At 38.7% G+C, this 24,233-nt stretch overlaps 1 protein-coding gene across 3 annotated transcripts in view; it reads right to left on the bottom strand.

The window, feature by feature from the left end:
- The window catches only part of RBM39 (RNA binding motif protein 39), a 48,978-nt gene extending 25,060 nt beyond the window's left edge, over nucleotides 1–23,918 (bottom strand). The window contains exons 1-7 of one of the 3 annotated variants that reach the window (XM_034787570.1): nucleotides 23,688–23,918; nucleotides 14,529–14,591; nucleotides 12,685–12,734; nucleotides 3,377–3,571; nucleotides 2,137–2,202; nucleotides 1,978–2,028; nucleotides 6–123 (exon numbers count right to left, since the gene is read on the bottom strand). In XM_034787570.1, coding sequence (XP_034643461.1) covers nucleotides 6–123; nucleotides 1,978–2,028; nucleotides 2,137–2,202; nucleotides 3,377–3,571; nucleotides 12,685–12,734; nucleotides 14,529–14,579 — 531 coding nt within the window. In that variant the 5' untranslated portion in view covers nucleotides 14,580–14,591; nucleotides 23,688–23,918. Of the gene's footprint in view, nucleotides 1–5; nucleotides 124–1,977; nucleotides 2,032–2,136; nucleotides 2,203–3,376; nucleotides 3,572–4,028; nucleotides 4,313–12,684; nucleotides 12,735–14,528; nucleotides 14,592–23,687 lie in introns of those variants that run through there. The other 2 variants (XM_034787569.1, XM_034787571.1) reach the window with 2 other exon arrangements.
- Between the last annotated feature and the right edge of the window lie 315 nt (nucleotides 23,919–24,233).

The following is a 24,233-nucleotide window of genomic DNA, read 5'->3' as shown; positions in this document are numbered from 1 at the left end:
ATTACCTTTCCTACAGTAGAGAAAAATTCTTCCAAGTCTCTTGGCCGAATTCTTGCAGCCAACTGCATACAGAACACTGTTCGAGCATCTCTCTCTTCAGGGGTCAAATTATCAATTGGCTCTCTGCAAAACAAGGAGAAACTCGGTTCTGATTTAAGGCAATTGACAGTTTGAGCAAATGCAGAATTTGTCATTTAAGCCTGACAAGAAGTCAAAACATCTACATAACTTTTTTTTAAAGATATGTGCTAAATTTAAAGAAAGAACCTAAAGGTAGTCCTTTAAATTGATATTCACAAGTAGTAGCACACAAGTATCCCCACTAACTTTAAAGGGAGGTGCTTAGCACTTTGTTAATAAACAAGTGGCCTTTTTTTTTTTTTAAAGTTTATATTGCAGAACTGCCTAGAAGACTCAACCACATCAAGGCCCCATTGTGATAGGTACTGCATAAACACTGTAAACTCTTTGGGGCAGGGTCTGTCATTTTACTATATAAAACACAATATGCAAAAGACAGAAGGTAAGTGTGGGGAGTGAAGAAACAGGTAACAAAACAGGATATTTCATCACAGACTGTTCATTTCTTAAGACAGGTAGAAGCAATAATCACAACATCTAGGGACCTAATTTTATGCAATTATTTTTAAAGACGCAAGTGACTACAGCCAAGACTCCAGAGAATAAGAGTCCTAGCTGGCTGAGTGGCCATTTTACACAAGTACACTGACTATCACTGTTGTATCACTCAGTAATGCCAACATGTCCATATGCAGAAAGTCCCAAATGCTTAAACTTGGTCAATTGATATTTTAGTTTCAGCATTTGTTACTACCAAAAATTTTAAAAATCCAAAAGATACAAAGAGTAGAAGTTCTAACAAAACAATCAAGTAAACTGCTAACTGAATAATTACTATATAATTGAATAATTACTGTAGTTTCTTGCCCTAGCAGCACTGTTTTAATAGCAGGGAATGTGTCAAAGTGCAGTGTGAGTTAGGGCTGCACCACTTTTATTTAAAAATAAAAACTTGGATTTTGAAAAATATGACTATGCCACATAGGCCTCATATACATTATATGGGGCAGATCCAGCCCAGATCATGGGTGTTTGACACCCATGTATTAATCTGACTTTCCACACTGGAGTTGAACTATCAGTAACACATCCAGTGAAACTAAGGATGTGGAATTTAGGATTTGACACCACAGGGTGTAAGAAAAGAAATATTTAGGCTAAGTATGAGGAAAACCTTCCTGACAGTGAGATATGTTAGACTGGGAAACAGTCACTCAGTTTCATTGTGTTACATGCAATGTAACATACTGTAGAGAAAAATCACACACTTGCAAGTGATGGACTGGATGACCATCTCAGCTTTTATGATTCTATAAATGAGACTCATGAGAAAAAATGAGCCAATTTCAACTGGGTAAACTATAACCTAATTCAAATAATCTTAAATATGAAAAGCAAGGCAGGATTGATGCATAACAATTTTGCAACAGTGAACAAGGTGTTTACATTAACTGAATTTATTAAAAGGAACAGGAGTACTTGTGGCACCTTAGAGACTAACAAATTTATTAGAGCATAAGCTTTCGTGGACTGTAGCCCACGAAAGCTTATGCTCTAATAAATTTGTTAGTCTCTAAGGTGCCACAAGTACTCCTGTTCTTTTTGCGGATACAGACTAACACGGCTGCTACTCTGAACCCTGTGAATTTATTAAATGTCATGGATATTCCTTCACCAGAAAAAACAATACAGATTCCCCCCGTGCCCCCAAACCCTCCCTTCCATCCCAAGCAGCATGGATACCTATACTGATCAGACAGTTTTGGAAACTGGCAATCCTAAAACTAGCTTGCACAGAAAGTAATTGTGCAGTTCAAGATGCAGCAGCATCTCACATGGCATTCAGCATAACAAGACTAATAACAAGTTAAGAAATAGTAATGTGAAAATAGCTACCTAACAGGGCTCTTGTCTTTTCTGAATGGACTTTTGCTTCTGGAGCGCCGTCTGCTGTAAACATTAAAAAATATTTACTAGATCATCAAAAAAAGTACAAAGTAGCTTAATTTTTAGCACTGACACTTAACTAGCCACAAAAATAGAAAACTCAGAAACCTTAATTTGATGCTGTGAGGCAGACCAATCTTCCCTCTGATAGCACTGTTGAATTTTGGACCAGAACTAAGGTAAAAACAAAGAAGAGCTTGTTATAAATCCAGTACATGACAAGGAAAAATATAGTATCCTGCCAACCTAATGCTTACTGACGTCCCTGTTTTTTTAACTGTTATATGGGCAAAAATACAGTCCAAGACAAGTAGTGCTACCTCAAGAATATTAGTTTGACACAAATTATAAGAAAAGGTTATTTGTTCATTCCAGGGATCCTCTATTTTCCTATACTTATTTTAATACTACTTCTCATATACATATATGTAATCAGAGGTTTTAACACACATTAAGCGCAACTGTGAGCCAACCTCTTAAATAAACATCTCTCAACTAAATATATTCTCATCTACCATTAGCTACACCTTGCCACCAAGTGGCAATGATGCAGCTCAGGCAGAATGCCATCATTCACAAAGATCACAGCTAAACTCAAAAACTAATTAGAAATAGACTTTGAAAAAAATATGCTCCATTGCTTGCAAACAGCTTTTTCATGTAACAAGTAGTCCTTAGCTACCAACTAGGTATCTTCCTTCTGGAATAGTTTTGTCCATTTTTTTCTACATACCTCTGTTTACTTCCTGCTTTGTGCACCAGCATCAGCGATGTCAGCAAAGCTCTGGGAATACAGTTTGTTAGTTAACGCCTGATGCAAGTTTGTTAGTTAACGCCTGATGCAAGCCCAGCAGGAAGAGGGTAGTTCATATTTTTTGTGGATCCCATAAAAGTTTATTTTTAGAAGCAACAGCAATAGACTTAAGAACCTGCACCCTACTGGAAACTATCATCCAGTTTTTTAAGTGTTAAACCTTCAACTTGACCTGGTTTATCTACTAATAAGTGTCTCTTACTAGGACTTGAATAGATAATTTTCTTTCATCCTAATCCTAACTAAAGTTATATTCTGACTTTATGCTACTTGTTTTTCTATTTTTAGTTCAATTTAATCCAAGTATAAGTTATTTGCGTGTAGTTTAGGATAAAAACAAAATTACTAAAGTAGTAACTGAAACATATTACATTATTTCCATCGTTCTCCTTACTGCCTTGTAAATTGCAACATTACTTTGAACAAGTGTTCAAAGTAAAAAGTAAACGGACTAGTTTAGAAAGTACATAGTTCAGTTTAAGCCTTTACCATATTGATGTGAAACATGCTCAATTGTACATTAAAATAACCTACTATGGGCTTCTATAGCGGCCTCTGAATCTACGTTCTCTACTTCTAGAGCGGCTACGTCTGCGTTCTTTGCTTCTGCTGCGTTTCCTTTCCCGACTTTTGCTCTTTTTCCTCTCGCGATCACGGCTTCGTTTGCGCTCTTTACTTTTGCTCCTCTTCCTCTCATGACTGCGACTTCTGCTCTTGCTTTTTTTTCTCCTGAGAAAATACAACTTATGTTACAGATGTAAAGAAACTTCAATGTTGTCTTCTGTCATTATGCATTAACTTTCCTCATCTAATTAGTCAGTCTTCTCTCTAACAATGTACTAATTTTATTTCCACAATCTGTAATGCCAGACACTAACATACGAACAGTGCTTAAATCAGTTTTTATATGCTTGATCAGCCATTAGCAAAAGAGATCAATTTAGAACTCTTAAAATTTGAGCATGAATGCTCCCTGGTTTCAAGCTCTCATCTTTTGGCTTTGTAAATATTAAAAAATACTAGGTAGTGGGGCTGAATGTAGAATAGTACATATTAAATTCAACACATCAATTACTATGTTGTAAAAGTATTTACAATGAGCATCCAAGTTTTCAACATCTGCTAAGATGAAGAGAGTCAAGTGGGGCTGACTTTTCATAGTAAAAATAAGACAAAGGACAATTACCTATTTTTTTTTATCCTGACAGACATCTTGGAATTTTGCAGCATTACTGTAACAGCAATAACATGCAAACTGTCTTCAGTTCCTATTAACTACAGAATTCCAGAAGAGCTGTTTAAATTTCACAAGGATGAAACTGTTCATTGCTTATATACTAAAATAGTAGTTACTTTTCTAAAGACAATCATCGTACACAGAGCCCCAAACAAATATAGCTGGACCGAAAGGAGCGGAACAATAAGTCTGCCACACAATTTGATCCTTTCCATGTGTTTGGCTGCTCCTCTCCCCTGCCCCCCCCCCCCAAAAGCAAAAACTTAAGAGGCATCAGGAGCTGAAGACTGTCCTCCTGTCTTCACAACAAACAACTGAACACTTCACAAAGTGATCATACTATATCTGACCTATCAGTCCTCATCTTCAGAGGAAACCTGCAGAGATGAGCCAGGGAGGTTAAACTCATAACTTTGCTAGACAATAAAAATCAGACTGAATAGACACACTGGATTTATGGCTTATTACAACAATCTATAACCCACTAACAACCTCCTCTTCATCTTCTCCCCTTAAGAAGGAAGGGGGATTAATGGGCCGCTTCACATTGAATGGTCCCTTGAAATGTGTTAACTACTGATGCTAAACCAATCTGTCCCACCTTGCATTTAGCTGTGACACTATGATTGTGTTTCCCTGGCATGAAAAAGAGCTCTATGTAAACTTCTCTCTCCCATCAACAGAAGTCGGTCCAATTTAATATATTACCTCACCCACCCTGTCTCTCTAATAACCTGGGATCGACACAGCTACAACACTGTAAATAAAAGATGTGGCATTTTTAAGGGACACCAATCAACTAAAACAAACAAAAAAACACTCAAACTTTGGTTTGATTTTTTTTTTTCCAACTTGTAAAAGTAAAAGTAACATCAGACTTCCGTAACAAAGAATATTTTTGAAGAGCTTTCTGTTAGGGCTGTTGATTAATCACAGTTAACTCAAGCGATTAACTCAAAAAAGTTAATCGCGATTAATCGCAGTTTTAATCACACATCTTAACAATAGAATACCAATTGAAATTTATTATCATATATACTCCATCATAAGCCGGTTCGTTCATAAGCTGAACCCCCAAGATGGATAAGTAAAAATGGAAATTTTTTACGACCCGTTCATAAGCTGACCCTATAATTCAGGGGTCAGCAAACTTTGGCTCCCGGGCCATCAGGATAAGCCACTGGCAGGTCGATAGTTGTTTACCTCGCGTAAACAAAGCGTCCCAGCGCACCAGCTGCTTACCTTGAAGGGCCGGGACAGCAACTGGTGGGGAAATTTTTGTGGGGGGGGAGAAGCTGTGGGTCAGGGGAGTAACCCCTATGACCACCCCCCACGTGACCTCACCCCTAGCCCGGGACCCCCACACTCTCCCCATCCCATCCCACCTTATCTGGGGAGGATGTCTCTGGCCTGGCCGCAGCCTGCTCTGGCGGGCCAGACCGGGCGGCACGGCCGCAGCCTGCNTCTGGCCTGGCCGCAGCCTGCTCTGGCGGGCCAGACCGGGCGGCACGGCCGCAGCCTGCCAGCCCCGGAGCTACAGCTGCTGCTTCGGAGGCTGGGGGGAGAGCAGCATGGCCAGAAGAGGAGACTCTGGCCCCGCCTCTTCCCTTCTGGCTCTGCTGCCTCTGTTGGGGGAAGGGGCTGTGTCCCACCTCTCCCTCTCCACACCCGTTCATAAGCTGACCCCCTTCTCTGGTGCTTCCCTTTTTTACTAAAAAAATTCGGCTTATGAACATGTATATATTGTAAATATTTTGGATGTTTTTCTACCTTTTCATATATATTGTATTCTGTGTTGTAATTCAAATCAAACTGTATGTCATTTTTATTACAAATATTTGCATTGTAAAAAAACAAAATAGTATTTTTCAATTCACCTCATAAGTACTGTAGTGCAATCTCTGTCGTGAAAGTAAAATTTACGATTTTAAAATTTACAAATGTAGATTAACTGCACTCAAAAACAAAACAATGTAAAACTTCAGAGTCTCCAATCCACTCAGTCCTACTTCTTGTTCAGCCAAACAAGTTTGTTTACATTTACAGAAAATGAGAACAGGCATTTGAATGGCACTTTTATAGCCGGCATTGCAAGTATTTACGTTCTAGATATGCTGACCATTCGTATGCGCCTTCATGCTTTGGCCATCATTCCAGAGGACATGCTTCCATGCAGATGATGTTTGTTAAAAAAATAATGCATTAATTAATTTTGTGACTGAACTCCTTGGGGGAAGAAATCTATGTCCGCTGTTGTTTTACCCACATTCTGCCATATATTTCATGTTATAGCAGTCTTGGCTGATAACCCAGCACATGTTGTTCATTTTAAGAACACTTTCATTGCAGATTTCACAAAATGCTAAGAAGGTACCAATGTGAGATTTCTAAAGATAGCTATAGTACTTGACCCAATGTTTAAGAATCTGAAGTGCCTTCCAAAATCTGAGGGGAACAAGGCATGGAGCATGCTTTCAGAAGTCTTAAAAGAGCAACACTCCGATGCGAAAACTACAAAACCCGAACCACCAAAAAAGAAAATCAACTCTCTGCTGGTGGCATCTGACTCATATAATGAAAATGAACATGCGCCAGTCCGCACTGCTTTGGATTGCTATTGAGCAGAACCCATCATCAGCATGGACGCATGTCCCCTGGAATGGTGGTTGAAGCATGAAGGGACATATGAATCTTTAGCGCATCTGGCACATAAATATCTTGCAATGCATGCAACACGAGTGCCATGAGAACATCTGTTCTCACTTTCAGGTGACATTGTAAACAAGAAGCGGGCAGCATTATATCCTGCAAACTTGTTTGTCTCGGCGATTGGCTGAACAAGAAGTAGGACTGAGTGGACTTGTAGGCTCTAAAGTTTTACATTGTTTTATTTTTGAATGACTTTTTTTGTACATAATTCTACATTTGTAAGTTCAACTTTCATGATGAAGAGATTGCACTACAGTACCTATATTAGGTGAATTAAAAATTACAATTTTTTTTTTTTTTTTTTTTTACAGAGCAAATACTTGTAATCAAAAATAAATATAAAGTGAGCACGGTACACTTTGTATTCTGTGTTGTAATTGAAATCCATATATTTGAAAATGTAGAAAACTAAAAATATTTAAATAAATGGTATTCTATTAACAGTGCGATTAATCGCGGTTAATTTTTTAATCGCTTGACAGCCCTACTTTCTGTTTCATTTCAAAACACTGTAGTCTGTTTCACTCTCCTCTTTTGTCGACCTTTCATGCAGCAACAAAGAGAAAAGCCATTGGGAGACAGGACAATTATAAAACCAAGACGATGGATTTCACAGGAATATCCAAAACAAACATTTTTTAGAAATGTCTAGATTTTTTAAGTTTATTGTGTCCTTTTAAAACTACTCTTAAGTTATACCTCAGTCATCACACCCTCCTGCAATCCACACTCTCCAATATCTTCATGAAACCACTGACAGCTAGTGAGAAAACACAGCTGAAATGACAACAATGGCCAGCTCTACATCTTCTTTACATCAGTCTCCCATCTTTTTCCACACTTTGCCAAAATCAGCAACTGGATGAAGACCAATTGGCGAAAGCTGAACCCAGGCAACACTGAGGTGAGGATGGTAGTCAGAAGGAAGCACTTTGAAGAACTCCACCCTTATAACATCCCCCTCTATCACTGTCATACATCCTCTGATACTTACCTAAACTTGGGTGTCTTGGCTACTTACTTCCAGTTCTAATGAATGGCTATCATCCTGACAACAGTCACTTCGATCTATTTACAGGCAGAAAATTGACCCCATTCGCACAAAGATTCAACTACTGTGATCCACAGTCATGATTGCTGCAACTAACACCATCCTGGTCAGATGGTCGGTAATATCTCCCTACTGCTATATGCTCATTATTAGAGCATGGAATTACTACCCATAGAGATTCTGTGCTACAGTTTGGTTCATTTAAGATTTGATTCTATGCTTTCTTTAACATATAGTGCCACTCTGCCAACCAGCAAGACCTGTTCTGTCCTTCCGAAATATTTTGTACCCTGGTATTACTATCTCATTGATTATCCTCATTCCACCAACTTTCTGCGATGCCTATTATATCTAGATTATCTCTAATACTTCCTGGATTTGTTTCTCACCACTGTCCTCTCCCCGGCCCCGCACTCTTAGAACCCACCACAGCACAGGATTCAGAAAAAGGCCAGATTGTTTATACATGACATTTATACTAAAACTCCCCTCCCCATCTACTTTCCTTTTCCTCCCTTCACTTCCCCAGCAACGAATCTACCCCAAAACAGAAGGAATCTCTCAATAATGCCAACCAGACATATCTAATTAGCTATAAAATAATTTTGCATAGAAAGAGACAAAGGTGGATTAGAAGAATAATACCCAGCTCTCAATTATCACTTTTCATCAGTAGATCTCAAAACACTTTATCAGCAAGGTCAGTGAATTAACTTCTATCTTAACTATGGAGCAACAGAGCAACTAACCCCTCCCAAAAAACCCAAACACAAACCAACCTACGCACTCTCACACCCTCAGGGAACAGTGAAACTAGCTATATGCAAAACACTGCCAAATGCACAAAGAAAAATGAAAGAAGAGCAGCTTTAATCTTTAATTTACAGTAATCTTAGATGTTATAAATAAAATCAGAGGGAAGTGAGATTTTTTTTAAGCTGATAGTTATTTGTACTAAAAGGACACTATCTTGGATTTAATCACAAAACTTGACTGCTCATTCCATTCTTTCATGTAATTAGGTGAAACTAGCTGTTTCTTTTTATTTTAACAGAAATGCTACAGGCTCAACAGAAGAGTACATCAACCATAATGGTCTATTTTAAACTAATCAAATCGAGTGAAAAATTGTAAAAACTTTACTAAAAAGTGCTTTGTTAAAGGGAACAAGAAGAAAGCCTTGGAAGAGCAAAACCCACAGAAGCTGTTGGTGGCAAAAGAGGAATTTTCTCAAATAGTATATAGCAGCAGGATCAAAAGTGCAAACATGAGCATGAAGAAGAAGTGAGAGGCTGCAACAGTCAGAAGCAGTCACCAACCACTGCAACAGAACTGCTGACCACTAGCAACACATCCAAATGTATGAAATGACAAATTGTCTCAACTGTTTCATCCTCTCCGCCATCATCTTCTTTACCTACATTTTCTGGCTCCTCAACATATTACTCTGACTCAGACAGAATCCCTATGAAACAGTAATAAATTTCCCTGTTTAATTTTCAAGCTACATAATACAATAAGGAAGCTATGCAACAAATCTCCCTCCTTCCTCCCCCTTCCCCCAAATGAAAATGCTACTACTCAAGGAATAGTACCGAACACTGAGTGGCCATCCATCCATCACTTCTACCCTCTCTTTCCCTCCCTCTCAAATACACTGCCTCACATTATGCATTGTTTTCAGTACATATGATCAAGCAGCATCTTCATCTTTCTGCAACTAACAAAATATGGCTATCATTCCTAGTAGCTACTGCAGTGTTTCACTCTCAACAGCAGTTTTTGACTGTTAAATAATGCAAGATCTTATTTCCAATGCTCTCAGTAGGGAAACTCTCCACTGTCCTTCACAAGTGTGTAAAACATGGCACACAGCAAGAACATTGGGGAAGCATACGTTACTGCACTTCAGAAAATCCCTTCCATTTAGTATTAGTCACTTTACTTCTCTGTACTGAGGTTTCCCATTCCATCTTTTGACAGTCTTCTCTATTTAGAATGACTGTAAGCTCTTATTGGGCAGGGATGTCTTACTATGAATTAGGCTAAGACACAATGCAATGAGGCCCCGCTCTAAGTAAGGGTCTTTTGGCACTACCATAATACAAAGAAGCAGCACATTCCATCACCATCCAGCTACTGCTGAGGCAATAATTAAAGCAATACCTCTGTTAAAAAAGTGAGGAATTGGTTTCATTAATCCAAAAAAACAAGATACCACAGGCTTGCTCATTCAGAATCTCATCAGGAGCAGAAAAACTTAACACTATTTTTCAATTTTTTTTTAAACTTATCACTTAAACTAATACCCAGAATTGTTACAACCAAGAACAGACTAAAAAAATGTTTCCATATACTTTGTGCATTTAACAATACTGCGGTATAAACACTGTTGTGGAGTGATAGCTGGTAGAACCATGCGCAGATACAAAATTCGTAACCGCATCAGATCCGTTATCGGCAAACATGGCCCATGGATGCGGATATCAAGTGGATATCCGCAGATTTGCCAGGCTCTAATAGTTGGATTTGTTTTTTGCAGTAGTGCCTATACCCATAAGGCACTTTCCAGATAGAGAAGACATGATTTCAGTTCTGAGAAAATTAGTCTATCCCATCAGTGATTTTATTCTTTTGTCCAGGTGAGTCTTTCACACTGCAACAAGAAACAGAAACATTCTAAGACAGAAAAATCTGACAGTAATACTCACAACATAGACAGAGGGCCTCAGACACAAGTTTTGTACCTGAAGTTGTTTAAAAATTGATTAGACTGAGTTGAGTGTCCCTTTATTTCTCTAGTGTGAAAGAGGGATGGACAAATTGCTGTTGTGCTATCTTATGCACAAAATGAACTTTGAGAAGTCTTTTACTCTGTCCAGTGAGGCAACACTGATCAACAAACTGTGGCCTCAGATCACAGAAGTTCACTCATGCCTGTGATTTTAACAATTAGTGGCAGCAGATGGTGAGTAGATCAGACAAACATGTTCCACCTACGACTCCATCAGTTGGCAAAGCTCCATTCATGACAAATCCTTAGCTCCATGGTATATTAATACTGTTATGTTTCCAAACGACTGTTACACTTGTCCACATCAAACATGTGAACCACTGAGCAATATTGAGCAATATTTGCAGCTAGTCTTCAGTAAGTATAACAAGTATTTTGTCCACGGAATGACACCTAGCTTACAAGGAAATCATTACTGTAGTGTTGGCCCAAGCTCCAGATAGAGATAGTGAAGGCTTGTTCATCTGGAAGTTGGACATTCAACCACTGTAAAGGACTATTGGCCTAAACTTGCTCTAGCCTGGTCACAAGTCAGAATAATAAGACTCCTCAGTTATCAGCATTCTTCTGATTGCACAGTGTGTTGTACTGAGGTAGGCTCTTAAGAGTCCCCTCTTATTTCTCTACCTTATCTCGGTCTTCAGCACCAAGGGACTTGGACTCAAACCAGAAATATCTAATTGAGAAATGCCCATACCACCTGGGGATTCAGGTCTGGTTGTACAAAGCCCCAAAATACTATTCACAGTCAACATGGGATATACTGGAACCCCTTAAAGTGTGGTTTAGTCAGAAGAGCATCTATGTAAAAATGGCACTTTGACTCAGCCACCGCAGTTATGGGACAGCAAGCTAAAGACCGTTCTAGCTCACACAATTAAATTTCTAATGCAAGGCCAATTTCTGCTGTTACACAGGTAGCTGAATTTAACCCAATGTATATTTTAGCAATAAAGATATACAAAAACAAACAAAAAAAATATAGCTTAACTTTCAGATCCCAGGCTAAGCTGTAAGTTAGAAAATCCATCTTTTTACTTGTGACCAATGCACATCTGACCTTCGAGTCTGACACACAAACCTGGAATCCAATGAAGCCTTTTTTTAAAAAGAAATATTTAAATGTGTGTCCAAATTTCTCTTCAGAACAGAGCCAAACTTCACTTTTCTCCTACGACCTACAGCAAATATCAAATATTTTAATCAAAATATGTGTTTGTAATTTAAGTAATCTTATTTTACATATTTGAATTTTTAAGTGTTTTCTGTTTAACTCCAAAAGCTTGACTGTTTTGTAGGGGAAGCTTTCCTTGGGTTTCTCTCATTGCAGAGCGCATGGTCCTTGCCTATACAGGTCAACAGTATCAATCAGGATACTGACAAGGCGAACAAAATACACTGATAAGTCTCTCCTGGAGGAGATAAATACAATTAATTCTCTCCAGATTTGTTCTACTTTATACATGTTTGTTAGTTATTTTGGTTTGGGGAGAAGAGAGAAAATTCATTCAAACAATAGCTTTTTACACACAATACTAATTCAAGGAATAAAGTGTTGAAAGGAGTTAAAACTGTATTAGCCTGATACTGGCCAACACATGTGACCACATTTCTATGAGATTTCCCAGTTAGAACTTGAGGCCATTGAATTTCTCTGAACCACAAGTCCTTCAAATTCATATAATTAGTGCACAAATGTAATTACAATTATTTCACAAATTAACCCAAAATATATAAAACTCACTGATAGCATAGTATCTTAGAGGGACAGTGTCATTATCTTTAAGCCCTCAAAACTGTTCTAGTTTACATTTTCTTTCTTTTTTTTTTTTTTTTTTTAAAAAGGGACACCATTAATTGAAAATTTATACCACGGATATCAACTGTGTAAGAGGTAGTCATATTTGTTTGGAATGCCATAAACAGCAAAAGACAAACACGGAAGGATTTCCATTTTATTTTCTTTGACAGTACTACATACACTAAAAAGTAAAAACAAAGAATACTTGACAGAGTTCCCTAGAAATGTCAATATACAGATAAACACTTACTTCTTGCTGCGCTCTTCATGGCCATTGGCACTGCTCAATTTGTTCTCATCCTAAGCAGGGTTGATAGAAGAACATCGTGAGGACGAAGTGGTAACATTTCAAGTGGTCAAAGGGTAAAGGGAATAGGAATAAGAAAATACAAAACAAAAATTTTAATACTAAATTACGTGTTTATAGTTTAATATGGAAAGCTATAAAAATTTAAGTAGGCATGTTTAACCACTTTGCTGTTTACATTTAAGACATACAATTATAAAATACAAGAAATTACAGTTTTTAAAAATATATTAAATTGTAGATACTTCCTTACATGATTTAGATAGTAAATTATCCTGTAGATTTCAGCACTCAAGTGGTTAAATGTTATTTCTATAAAATGTAAGAGGAAGTTTCAGGTTTAAGCATTTTTCATGTGCTATGATCCCTTTGATCAGTACCAAGGCTATATCTCTGCCTAAGCCCCAAGTGGCCATGCTAGCAGCCAGCCACTATCGATTTCTTGTGACCGATGCCATTCCTGAGATCTTCGCTCATTTTCGTTGGAGGGTTGTAAGAGCTTGATGCCACCTCTGTCACACATCTCGCCCTGAAGCAAACAGGGATTCACACTGCTTTAGTAACGTCGACTCCCAAGAAAGTCATCAAAAATCCACCAGTCCAGCCTAAACATTCCCTATTTCCATACCTGTTTACATGGAAAATATCCATGTTAAACTAGGACACAAGAATCTTAACATTACAAATTATGACTATCTCTTCAAGATTTTACGTAACTGCTAAATATTACATAAAACTAAATATACAGTGTTTAAAGCTTACAAATGCTCATCCAAAACTGATACCACATGGTTGTGCTAAACACTCCAAAATAAACTAACAGTAGCTGTTATATTTATTCTACAGTTTAATCACTCCAGCTACACCATGAGTACAACTGCTAAATTATTTCAAGTTTATACACATTTCTTGTGAAACCAGTGCTAATGCATGCATAATGTTAACACTTTCACCACCAATTGGTGAAAAAACGAAAAAAAGACAGTATACATTTGCTGCCTGTTAAGGAGACTAAGTACATCACTATTCTAGTCATTCAGAAGTTAACAGAATTTTGTGTCAAAATTGGTAGTTCCTAATTGAACAACTAAAACAGAAGAGTACAACGGCTATTTTTAGAATGACACTGCAGACTGTGATACTGTCTTTTACTTGCTAAGAATGTATCTATTCAGGGATCCAAGAATTTTGGAAAGTTCTTTCACTCAGCAATTCATTTCCATCTGCCCTGTTAAAAGATTAACCATCACCAGTCTTCTATGTTAAAAATAATGGTCACGCCTCTTGCACTGAGCAGACTATTTAAAGATTTACTTGCCACGGACTGGTGAAAAGGTTATTCTTGGAACCCTGCTATTTTCCCAAACACTGCATTCACCTTGTTGCTATACCAAACTGGAGCTGGCAATTTTAGGCGAGTAATTGTTTTTTGTTTGTTTGTTTTTTTACCTAGGGGACCACGGTACAGCGATACGTCACTCAATTACTACCTTATGATTGACAGTTCACACTGGAATCAAAGGTGAATTCATGGGAGTAGAGGTGAGATATCGTTAGGCAAGTCTACAAAGAGAGATAGATGGGCATTTATTCATCACGCTGAAGTGAAACTACTGCACAATATAATTACATTAACAGTATATATTTATTTGCAAGTTACATGTAATGCATCTCCAATAAGATAAATCATGAGGGCTCCAGGGATGTTAGTTTACAGTTCAGCAGTAGTTTCATGAATAAGGCTAAATTAAGGTAAGTACAACACCTCACTGGCACATTTTTCTCACCTTCTTGTAAGGAGCCTCAAGCATTGCTTCAATATCAATATCGTCAGCCATTTTTCAGGACACCTGAAAGGAAGAGCAAAATGCATCAGACAGGAAAAAAGCCCATAAACTATATCAATCTCTAATAGCTCCCAAGGCACTTGTACTGTTGGTGACAAAGCCAACGTTGGGAAGACCCCAAATTCACAAAATGATTTTTAGTTACAATGCATACTAACAGACTTGGCAAGCTGGTCAACTGACCACTGTCAAATACTGTTAAATATTCCATCAAGAATGCCCTGAGGCCTACCTTTTTGACTGCATCATGATGTTTGTTATCTATTAACAAGCCTATATAAATGTCTGATCACTTTATACACGCTAATGCCACATATTGGGGAAAAAGGTGAACTAACTGAAAGCTGAGTATCTTGATTGGCTGGAATCTTCTAGAACAAACATTGTGCATATGTATGAATGAATATCTATTTGTATGCAAGGACATCACGGCATATGGCAGTTTACAAAGCACATTAAAAAAGTTAAAAGATGCCATCCCTGCCCTCAAGAGCATACAAGCTAAACTGACTAGACAAATACAGAAATTAATCAAAAGGAAAAAAGGGGGAGAAGGGTTCACAATAATTAAACTTCCTCTCCAAATGCAAAGAGAAAAGGCGTACTGCCATTAAGCTGCCTACCTAACATAAGTGCATTTAAACTTTTTCTTTTATAATTGCTATACTGGGTGGATAAAAACCAATGTTTTTTTTATAAATAAAAAATCGATTTTTGATTTAAATTGGATTTTTCTGATAAAATGCTTTGAGAAAAAAACGAAGGTAGTTTTAATTAAGATACATTATAGCTCAAAGATATCTCATCATGGAATAGGGATTATAAATTCTATAGTATGAAATAATATATTCATATAATGTTTAAGAAAAGTTTTGTAAATGAGTTCCAATAGTTCATGGATTAGGGACCCAATCTTATGCAGTTCCAGGGGCTTCTGTATAAATTATTTAGGTCAGTGGTTCCCAAACTGGGGTTTGCGAAATGTTACAGGGGGTTCTCAGGGAAAAATTCCCTAATAGTGGACAGAGCTGTCCCTGGGGACCCTGGGCAGCACAGGTCCAGCAACCCGGAGCCCCTGGACTTCTAAGAGTTAAGCAGATCAAAGAAAAACATATCTATCACGCTGAGGAGATTTAAACTTCAAGACTCCTTATAAGAAATGGAATTTTTTTGCTGTTTTTAAAATTAAATAGGCAGCTAGTATTGTTTGTAAAATTATTATGAAGAACAAGTTTAAGCTTTGTTGTAACGTGCATTGTTTGTCTGGACTGCTCGAGATCTTGAATGCTTGTGAAGGAGGAACTCTGAGTTGGCTTCTTAAATACCTTCATGCTGTTTCACATCCGATATGCGATGAAACATAGGAGCCTTGTCTTATAACAGGCTTATTCAAAGTGATACAAGCTATGAAAGTGAGATCTTGGAAGAGTGTTGCCATTTTCATAATGTAATAAAAATACTGTAATGATAAATAATAATAATAGTGTGTAATAAGCACATCATAAAAACAAATTTTATATTTCCAAGATCACTGCTTTTATAATTTATACTCAGGTAAAGGAGAAAATCCCTGGAAATATTCATTTATAGGAGGGGGTTCGTGAGACTTGACATTTTAGTGAAATGGGTTCACAGATTGTTAAAGTTTGGGAACCACTGATTTAGGTTAATCTTTCTATCTACCCAATGGGACTCAGTACTCAGTCTAGAAGATACCATCAGAGATGCATCCGAAGAAGTGGGCTGTAGTCCACAAAAGCTTATGCTCTAATAAATCTGTTAGTCTCTAAGGTGCCACAAGTACTCCTGTTCTTTTTGCGGATACAGACTAACACGGCTGCTACTCTGAAACTTGTCATCAGAGATGCTTAGGTTTGCAGTTCTTAAATTGTGGATTTGTGTCTCCAGAGGTAACATGCTTGTTAACAGCAAAAATGTTTTTAAATAAATACATAATTAAATATATAGAGGTGAGAAATAACAGACCTCAACTCTATTGTCCCTCTGCAAATTTGTGTACCCAATCAATCCTTTACCTCTCTCTAAAAGTGCAAAGTTTCAAAAAGTTCAATTAATAGAAGATTGTTGGGGCGGAATAGATCTGAACAAGGAGAGGTCATCTGGAGATAAATATGAGAAGGCAGGGAACAGGGAGCAGAAACAAATGTGAAACTTTTTGAGTAGAATATTCCAGAAGTCTGGAGGTCTTTCTGAGTGTAGCCTTCATTGATTTGAGATCTATCGTATTCTCTCACTAGAAGGAAAAATCTATAACAGCAGCAGGCCGTAAGAGAGACCCAGTTTGAGAATATTTTAAATGAAGTTCCTCTACCTGTGGGTAAGACAGGCATGCATGCAAAATGCAAACAGTGCAACAAAGAAATGCAAGGCCTGGTTGCCCGAATGAAACAACATCATGAGAAGTGTTCCTTCTCAGGAGGAAGCTGCCTTGAAGATGATGAAAGGAACATCTCTGAACATGCAGGATCTTCAGGTTGGTTAACTTTTTTATTTCCTACTTCTTTGTTAAGGACTGCCTGTCTTCCTTCTGGACTATTCTTGAATTCTCATGTTTGAGAAAAAAATATAGTTGTTACTCTATGGTATTTTCATTTTAGATGCAGTTGTGATAAAATATAAATAGCTGAAATAGGCAGATCTTCCTTTTGCAACTTCACCTTTAAAGTAGTACTGAGTGTCAGTGAATGCAATGAGTAATACTAAATGAGCAGTATGGTAATAATAATTAAATAACTGCATTGACTTATTTTGTTTACGAGAATCCATCCTCAACATACAGGATTCTGAAGACTATCCACCTTCAAGAGATCACCACCATTTTCTATAGTTTCAGAGTTATCTGCCAATGATAGTGTTTCAGTCACATCATGTATGTCACATAGCCACAGTATATCACCTGTAGCAAAAAGAAAAAAAAAATCTCCATCATCCAGAAACAACCACAGATAAGTTTGTGATAAAAACCAGCAAATTAGAAAAACAGGTAACTGCTGAAAAAACTGCCCTGTTTATTTATGCAACAAACTCTCCTTTCCGTATGATTGAGAACCCACACTTCATTAATATGGTTCAGTCATTAAGACCAGGATACAGCCCACCCAACAGAGCAGATGTCGCAGGCAAATTGCTGGATAAAGTGTATGACAGAGAAACTGAGCAGTGTGCTAAAGGTCTAGAGGGTGAAATTGTGAACCTGAATCTTGATGGGTAGAGCAATGTCCATAATGATCATGTTGTATGTGCTTGTGTGACAACAGAAGAAGGGAATGTCTTCCTTACAGAAACAATTGATACACCAGGAAATGCACACACAGCAGAATACTTACAAGAAGTAGCAGTAAAAGCTATAACAAATGGTAAAAAAAATGTCAAATGTCTAGTACGCAGCTTGGTCACAGACTATGCTGCAAACGTATCCAAGATGAGAAGAAAGTATTTAGAAGAGAGTCCAGAGCTAATAACATACGGTTGCAGTGCTCATTTGATGCACCTGCTCTGAAAAAAGTGGGAGGAACCAAGCTAACTCTCCTACAAGACGTGTGATGGAACTCAGTAGTGGACTGTTTTGAGCACTATATCAAGAACTGGCCTAATCTGATGACAGTTTGTTGAACAAAATCGTGAAAAAATAGATGGCACTGTCACAGCCAAAGTTCTCAACATTGGGCTTAAGAGAAATGTTGAACACATGCTGAGTACCCTGAAGCCTATTTCTGTAGCCTTGAACAAAATGCAGGGCAATAGCGGTTTTATTGCTGACGCTGTTGAAATTTGGAAGGAACTGAGTGAAATCTTAAAAAGAGAAATATGCAAAGTTAAATTACAAGCATTAAAAAAACAAATTGGAGAAGCACTATCTGCAGCTCATTTTCTTGCAAATAGTCTCAATGCTCGGTACCAGGGTCAAACCTTAACTGCTGAAGAGGAGTTGGCTATGACATGGAAATCCAGCAATCATCCCGCCACAATGCCAAATATAAACAAACTTCAGAGCTAAGGGTGTTTGCTGACGATGTTTTAAAGAAAGTCACACCAGTGAACTTTTGGAAGTCACTTAAGCACTTGGATTAAAAGACTGCTGAAGCCATAATCTCACTTTTAACACCAGTATCATCATCATCTGGTGTAGAAAGAATATTTTCTTCCTCTGGACTAATTCATTAGAAATTGAGAAATTGTTTGGAACCTGAAAAAGCAGGAAAGCTTGTTTTTCTTTTCCAGATTATGAACAAACAGGAAAATGAAGGTAAAGACAACTAAGTTTATCATGTTGACCTGGCTGACTGACATGGTCGATTTAATTTTTTTTTAAATATATATTTAGTTTTACTATTTTAGTTAAAAACATTTTTAACAAAAACAAACCTGATTTTAAAAAACTTGAATGTTTAACTAAATTAAAAAAGACTTATACTTGTTTTGTTAAATTATGTTTGCTGTTGAAAAAAAAAAAGAATACATAAAGTTGTTGTTTTAGTTAAATAAAGCAATTTAAATGTCTGTTTGGTGATGTTCTGTCCTAATACAGCATGGCAATAAAATCCTCCAAATATTAATGACTAACCTGTTGAATTGGAGATATTTATGAAGTCATTGGGAGGTGAACTATCTGCTTCCATTACCTTTGGTAAATGAATTAACAATTCATTTTCTGATATAGCTATAAAACTAATCTGAAATGTTTTCAAAATAAATCACTTTAAAAATGTATAGTGTGTACCTTCTAAAAATGGAACCTACATCTATCTCTGATAGAATATGTGAAGAATATATAACAACCAACAAGAATGCACTTTTATGTAGAAATCCATGATTAAATTAAGTCTTCCTAACTAGTGATTTAAATAATGATTTAAATCCAATTCACCGTTGCTAGATGTGTTTCCCACTTAATTTCATTTTCTTTTCTTTTGTAATTGTTCAGTCTTGTTCACATTTAAATATGAAGTTAACATTGCTACTTTTTTTAGCAATTATTTCATTTTTTAAAAACTTCATTTCATTGTTTCACATTTTCCAAGTTAAAATAATTAAATAACCTGTTTCTTGTAATTAGGCATATGCATCGAAGGCTAAGCCTACTGGAAACCATAGTCTTACTCACTACTGTTCTAATAAGTTAGCACTTTAAAATATTTGACCAATTATTTTTGGACCAGTCGATTGACCAACTCTACATACTAATAAGGAGCTTGTTAAAATGATTCTGAGTGTGAAACATCGTATGGAGAAGAATCAGGAAGGAGCTTGCAGTGGGAATGTAACCTGCACGCTGACAGTACGGAATGCAATATAAGCACCAGCTAAGTCATGGCTATGAATGGAAGATGAAGTTCAAAGAAAAGAACTGTGTGCCACCTGCTTCTTCATGACAACGAATGTCAGAAAGATTCTCCCTACACCGAAATATGCTTATTTATTAGAAATTCAGGTCTAACACCAAACTGAAGAAGGGTTTGACACCAGTTACCAAAAGAAGCAAGACCTAAGCAACAGAGAAGGGACATTTTTGCAAATGCCCAAGTTTCATAGATTCCAAGGCCAGAAAGTGCCATTATGCATAGCACAGGCCAGAGAATTTATCCATGTGTTTCCTGAATCAAGCCCAATAATTTGCAGATGAACTAGAGCTTCTCTTTGAAAGACATCCAATCTTGATTTAAAGATTTCAAGTGATGAAGAATTCACTTCATCCCTTGGGAAGTTGTTCAATGATGTGTGCCTTATTTCCAGTTTGAATGTCATCTAGATTTTCAACTTCCAGCCCTTGGGTCTTGTTATGCTTTTGTTAGATTGAAGAGCCCTTAGCACCCGATACTTTTAGACTGACCAAATCTCTTAAAACTTGCTCTTCTACAAGCTACAATAAATTGAATTCCTTAAATTACTCACTGCAAGGCAAGTGTTCCAGTCCTCATACTACTTGTCTTCCCTGAAGCCTCCTCAATTTTTCCAATATCCTTTTTGAAGTGAGGATATCAAAACTGGACACAGTATACCAATCGCAGTCTCATCATATACAGAAGTAAAGTTACCTCCCCATTCCTATGCCATATTCTCCTTTTGTACATCCAAGGATAGCATTAGCTCCTATCCACAGCATTTAATTAACAGCTCATGTTCAGTTGGTTATCCATCATGATTCCTTCTATCTTTTTCAGTCCCCCATCCTGTAAATATGGCTTATATGTTTTTTCTAAATGTATATGGTTTTGCATTTACCAGTATTAAGAGAAATTTGTTTAAATACAACTTCCCAACAGATTCAAATCCATCAATGTGACCTATGCTTATTTCCACTTCACCAATCTTTGGCATTATCTGCAAAGTTTATCAGCAATGATTTCATATTTTCAACCAGATCATTGACACAGACATTGACTAGCACTGGGCCAAGAACAGATTATTGTGGGACCCCATTAGAAACACTTCCTTTCAATGATGATTCCCATTGAACGTGGACACGGGTGATCCAGTGGATAGTGTATTTGGATTTTCAGAAAGAGAAGGTCCTTCCATGGTTGGCTGAATTGGTTAAAAGACAGAAAGCAAAGGGTAGGAATAAATGGTCATCTTTCAGAATGGAGAGAGGTAAATAGTGGTGTCCCCCAGGAGACCAGTGCTGTTCAACATATTCATAAATGATCTGGAAAAACAGTCATGGCAAAATTTGCAATTACCCAAGATAGTTAAGTCCAAAGCAGACTGCAAAGAGTTACAAAGGGAGCTCACCCAACTGGATGACTGGGCAACAAAATAATAGATGAAATTCAGTGGTGATAAATGCAAAGTAACGCACTTCAGAAAACATAATCCCAGCTATACATACAAAGTGATGGGATCTAAATTAGCAGTTACCATTCAAGAAAGAGATCTTGGAGTCATTGTGAATAGTTCTGTGAGAAGGTCTGCTCAATGTGCAACCGCAGTCAAAAAAAGTAACAGACAAGGAAAGGGATAGATAGAACAGAAAATATCATAATGCCTGTACATAAATTCATGGTTCGCCCACATCTTGAATACCGCGTGCAGATCCGGTCGCCCCACCTCAAAGAAGTTCTATTGGAATTGGAAAAGGTACAGAGAAGGGCAACAACAAAGGATGAAGGGTATGGAATAACTTCCATATGAGGAGGGATTAAGAGACTGGGACTGTTCAGCATGGAAAAGAGACAATTAAGGGAGGATATGATAGAGGTCTATAAAATCTAGACTGGTGTGGAGAAAGTGAATAAGGAAATGTTATTTATTCCCTCTCCTAACACAAGAACTAGGGGTCACTCTGAAATTAATAGCGGGTTTAAAACAAATAAAAGGAAGTACTTCACAATGCATTGTTAACCTGTGGAACTTTTTGCCATGTTGTGAAGGCCAAAACTATAACACGGTTCAAAAAATAACTAGGTAAGTTCCTAGAGGATAAGTCCATCAATGGCTATTAGCGAGGATGGGCAGGGATGCAACACCATGATCTGAGTGTCTCTAGCCTCTGTTCGCTAGAAGCTGGATGTGGACAACGGGATGGATCACTTGATGATTGCCTGTTCTGTTCATTCCTGAATGCCAGAAGACAGGATATTAGGCTAGATGGACCATTGGTGGGGAACAGTTTCATAGACCTGAGGAAGAGCTCTGAGTAAGCTCAAAAGCTTGTCTATCTCACTAACAGGAGTTGGTCCAATAAAAGATATTACTTAACCCATCTTGTATCTCTGATATCCTGGGACCAACGTGCCTACAACAACACACAGTACCAAGTCAAACATTACAGAAATTATAAAGTTACCTTTACCAAATTTGTAATCTCATGAAAAATAACATTATTTCACAGTACCTATTTTCCATAAACCATGTTGAATGGCAAAATAGCCCTAGCAAGTCATCCAAACAGGGGAACAGGGAAACAAAGACTTGTAACCGCTGATATTTCTATACTGAAAAAACCCTAAGGCCTTTTCAGGGCACCCAATCACAATGCTGCAATGGGTGCAAACCCTGCCCTTACTGTCAGTATAATCTTTAATTATAAACTGCAAAGTAATTTTTGTATTGTGCTCCTACCCCTTTTTTGCTTCTTCATGATGTACAAAGGAGGCCTAGATGATGTTCCCTACCTTCACTTTTCACCTTAGCCATTTCAGAAATATTAATTCTAGTCTTTCCTAGTTTTGCTGGAAGTCCTGTGTAAGGTCTCTGGGGTGTTTACTGTGAGCTGTAATATCTTCACCGAATTCCCCAATAAACAAATATATTTTCTTACAATGTGTTTAGTTAACATGGTAAGACACTAGTCAAAACAGAACAGTTTTTAGTTTTCACACGTGTTACTATGTCAAGAAAGGTACTAGGGTTGAGTGCAGGGTTTACCTCAAGGGGCCAAAGCTCCACTTGGCCTGTTAGGAATATTAGTTAATAATGGATACAAACACACATTGTGTTCCTGGCCAAGGCCAGGCCAAACCTGCCTTTCCTCAACATGTTGCTACTTAAGTTCAATAGGTGGTAACAAAATACAATTTAATTTTAGACTGTCCAGCGTCCCTTAGCTTAGTCCAGCTTTGGCGCCCATGGCACTCGCCCTCCCGCCGCCAGCCCAGACCCGGATTTAAAATCCCAATCGAGCAGAAACAACTTCCCGGAGAGTCCTTCGCGCAGCTTCTCCCCGCAGTGAGACGCGGGGCGCTCAGGCGGTGCCCCGGGCGCTCCTGGCCTTGGCGGCAGCAGCTGCGCAAGGGACAGTCTGGGCCGAGGCCCAGCTCGCCAACTACGTGGCTATGGGAACAGCCAGAGTCCCAGCCAGACCAACAGCTGCGGCCTCCCCAGCACCACCGCCAATGCGGGGGTAACAACCGCTGAGCCCCCACCGCCCCCGGGATTTCGAGCCAGGGGCCTCGCCGGGAAGACAGGCCCGGCTGGGAAGACGGCCCAAGGGCCTCCCGGAGAAAACTGGGTAAAAGGGCCCAGCCAGGAGGGGAGGCTCTGCCCGCGGCCCCCCACATGCGGCGGCGGGAAAGGCCCCCGGGCCGAACACGGCCGCGCAACTGGACGGCCATGAGCGGGCGGGGGCCGCGCGGTTACCTGCGCTGCTGTGGGTTGCGCTTCTGGCTCAGGTGCCCGAGATCCGGCGGCGCTAAGGGCGGGGATAGGCCCAGCGACGGCGAGTCCCTCAGAAAGGGGGGGCTCGAAAGGTGGGGGGGCGGCTCGGACACTAAAGGCCGCTTCGGGCCAGCTCTTGTGGCGGCGGCGACTGCTCCCTGAAATGGCGCCTGCCGCGTCTGGCTGCTCGGGAGCTCCGCGCACTCACACACGGGGTCGCCCAGAGCCCGCTGCACGGGCTCTCGCGAGACTGAGACAAAACAAACAAGGCTGAGCGCGTCCTTGACACACGAATCTCGCGAGACACCACACCCGGAAGTATACTAGAACAATCGCGAGAATAAGGAATAGGCCCCGCCAAAGAACGCTCCCTTCCCGTAGGCTCAAAGTCTCGCGAGATTCGGGTCAGCAGCAACCGCTAGAGAGAGGTCAAAGGTTAAATTTGGATATTTAAACTAGAAGTAAAAGGTCTTACTTTCTTCTTCTCCCCAGTAGCCCTAGGTTGGGGGGAAGAGGGGTTTTCAATGC

Source organism: Trachemys scripta, chromosome 12, assembly GCF_013100865.1.
Source record: "Trachemys scripta elegans isolate TJP31775 chromosome 12, CAS_Tse_1.0, whole genome shotgun sequence".
Classification (NCBI taxonomy): domain Eukaryota; kingdom Metazoa; phylum Chordata; order Testudines; family Emydidae; genus Trachemys; species Trachemys scripta.
This window is presented reverse-complemented; position numbering and strand designations above follow the sequence as displayed.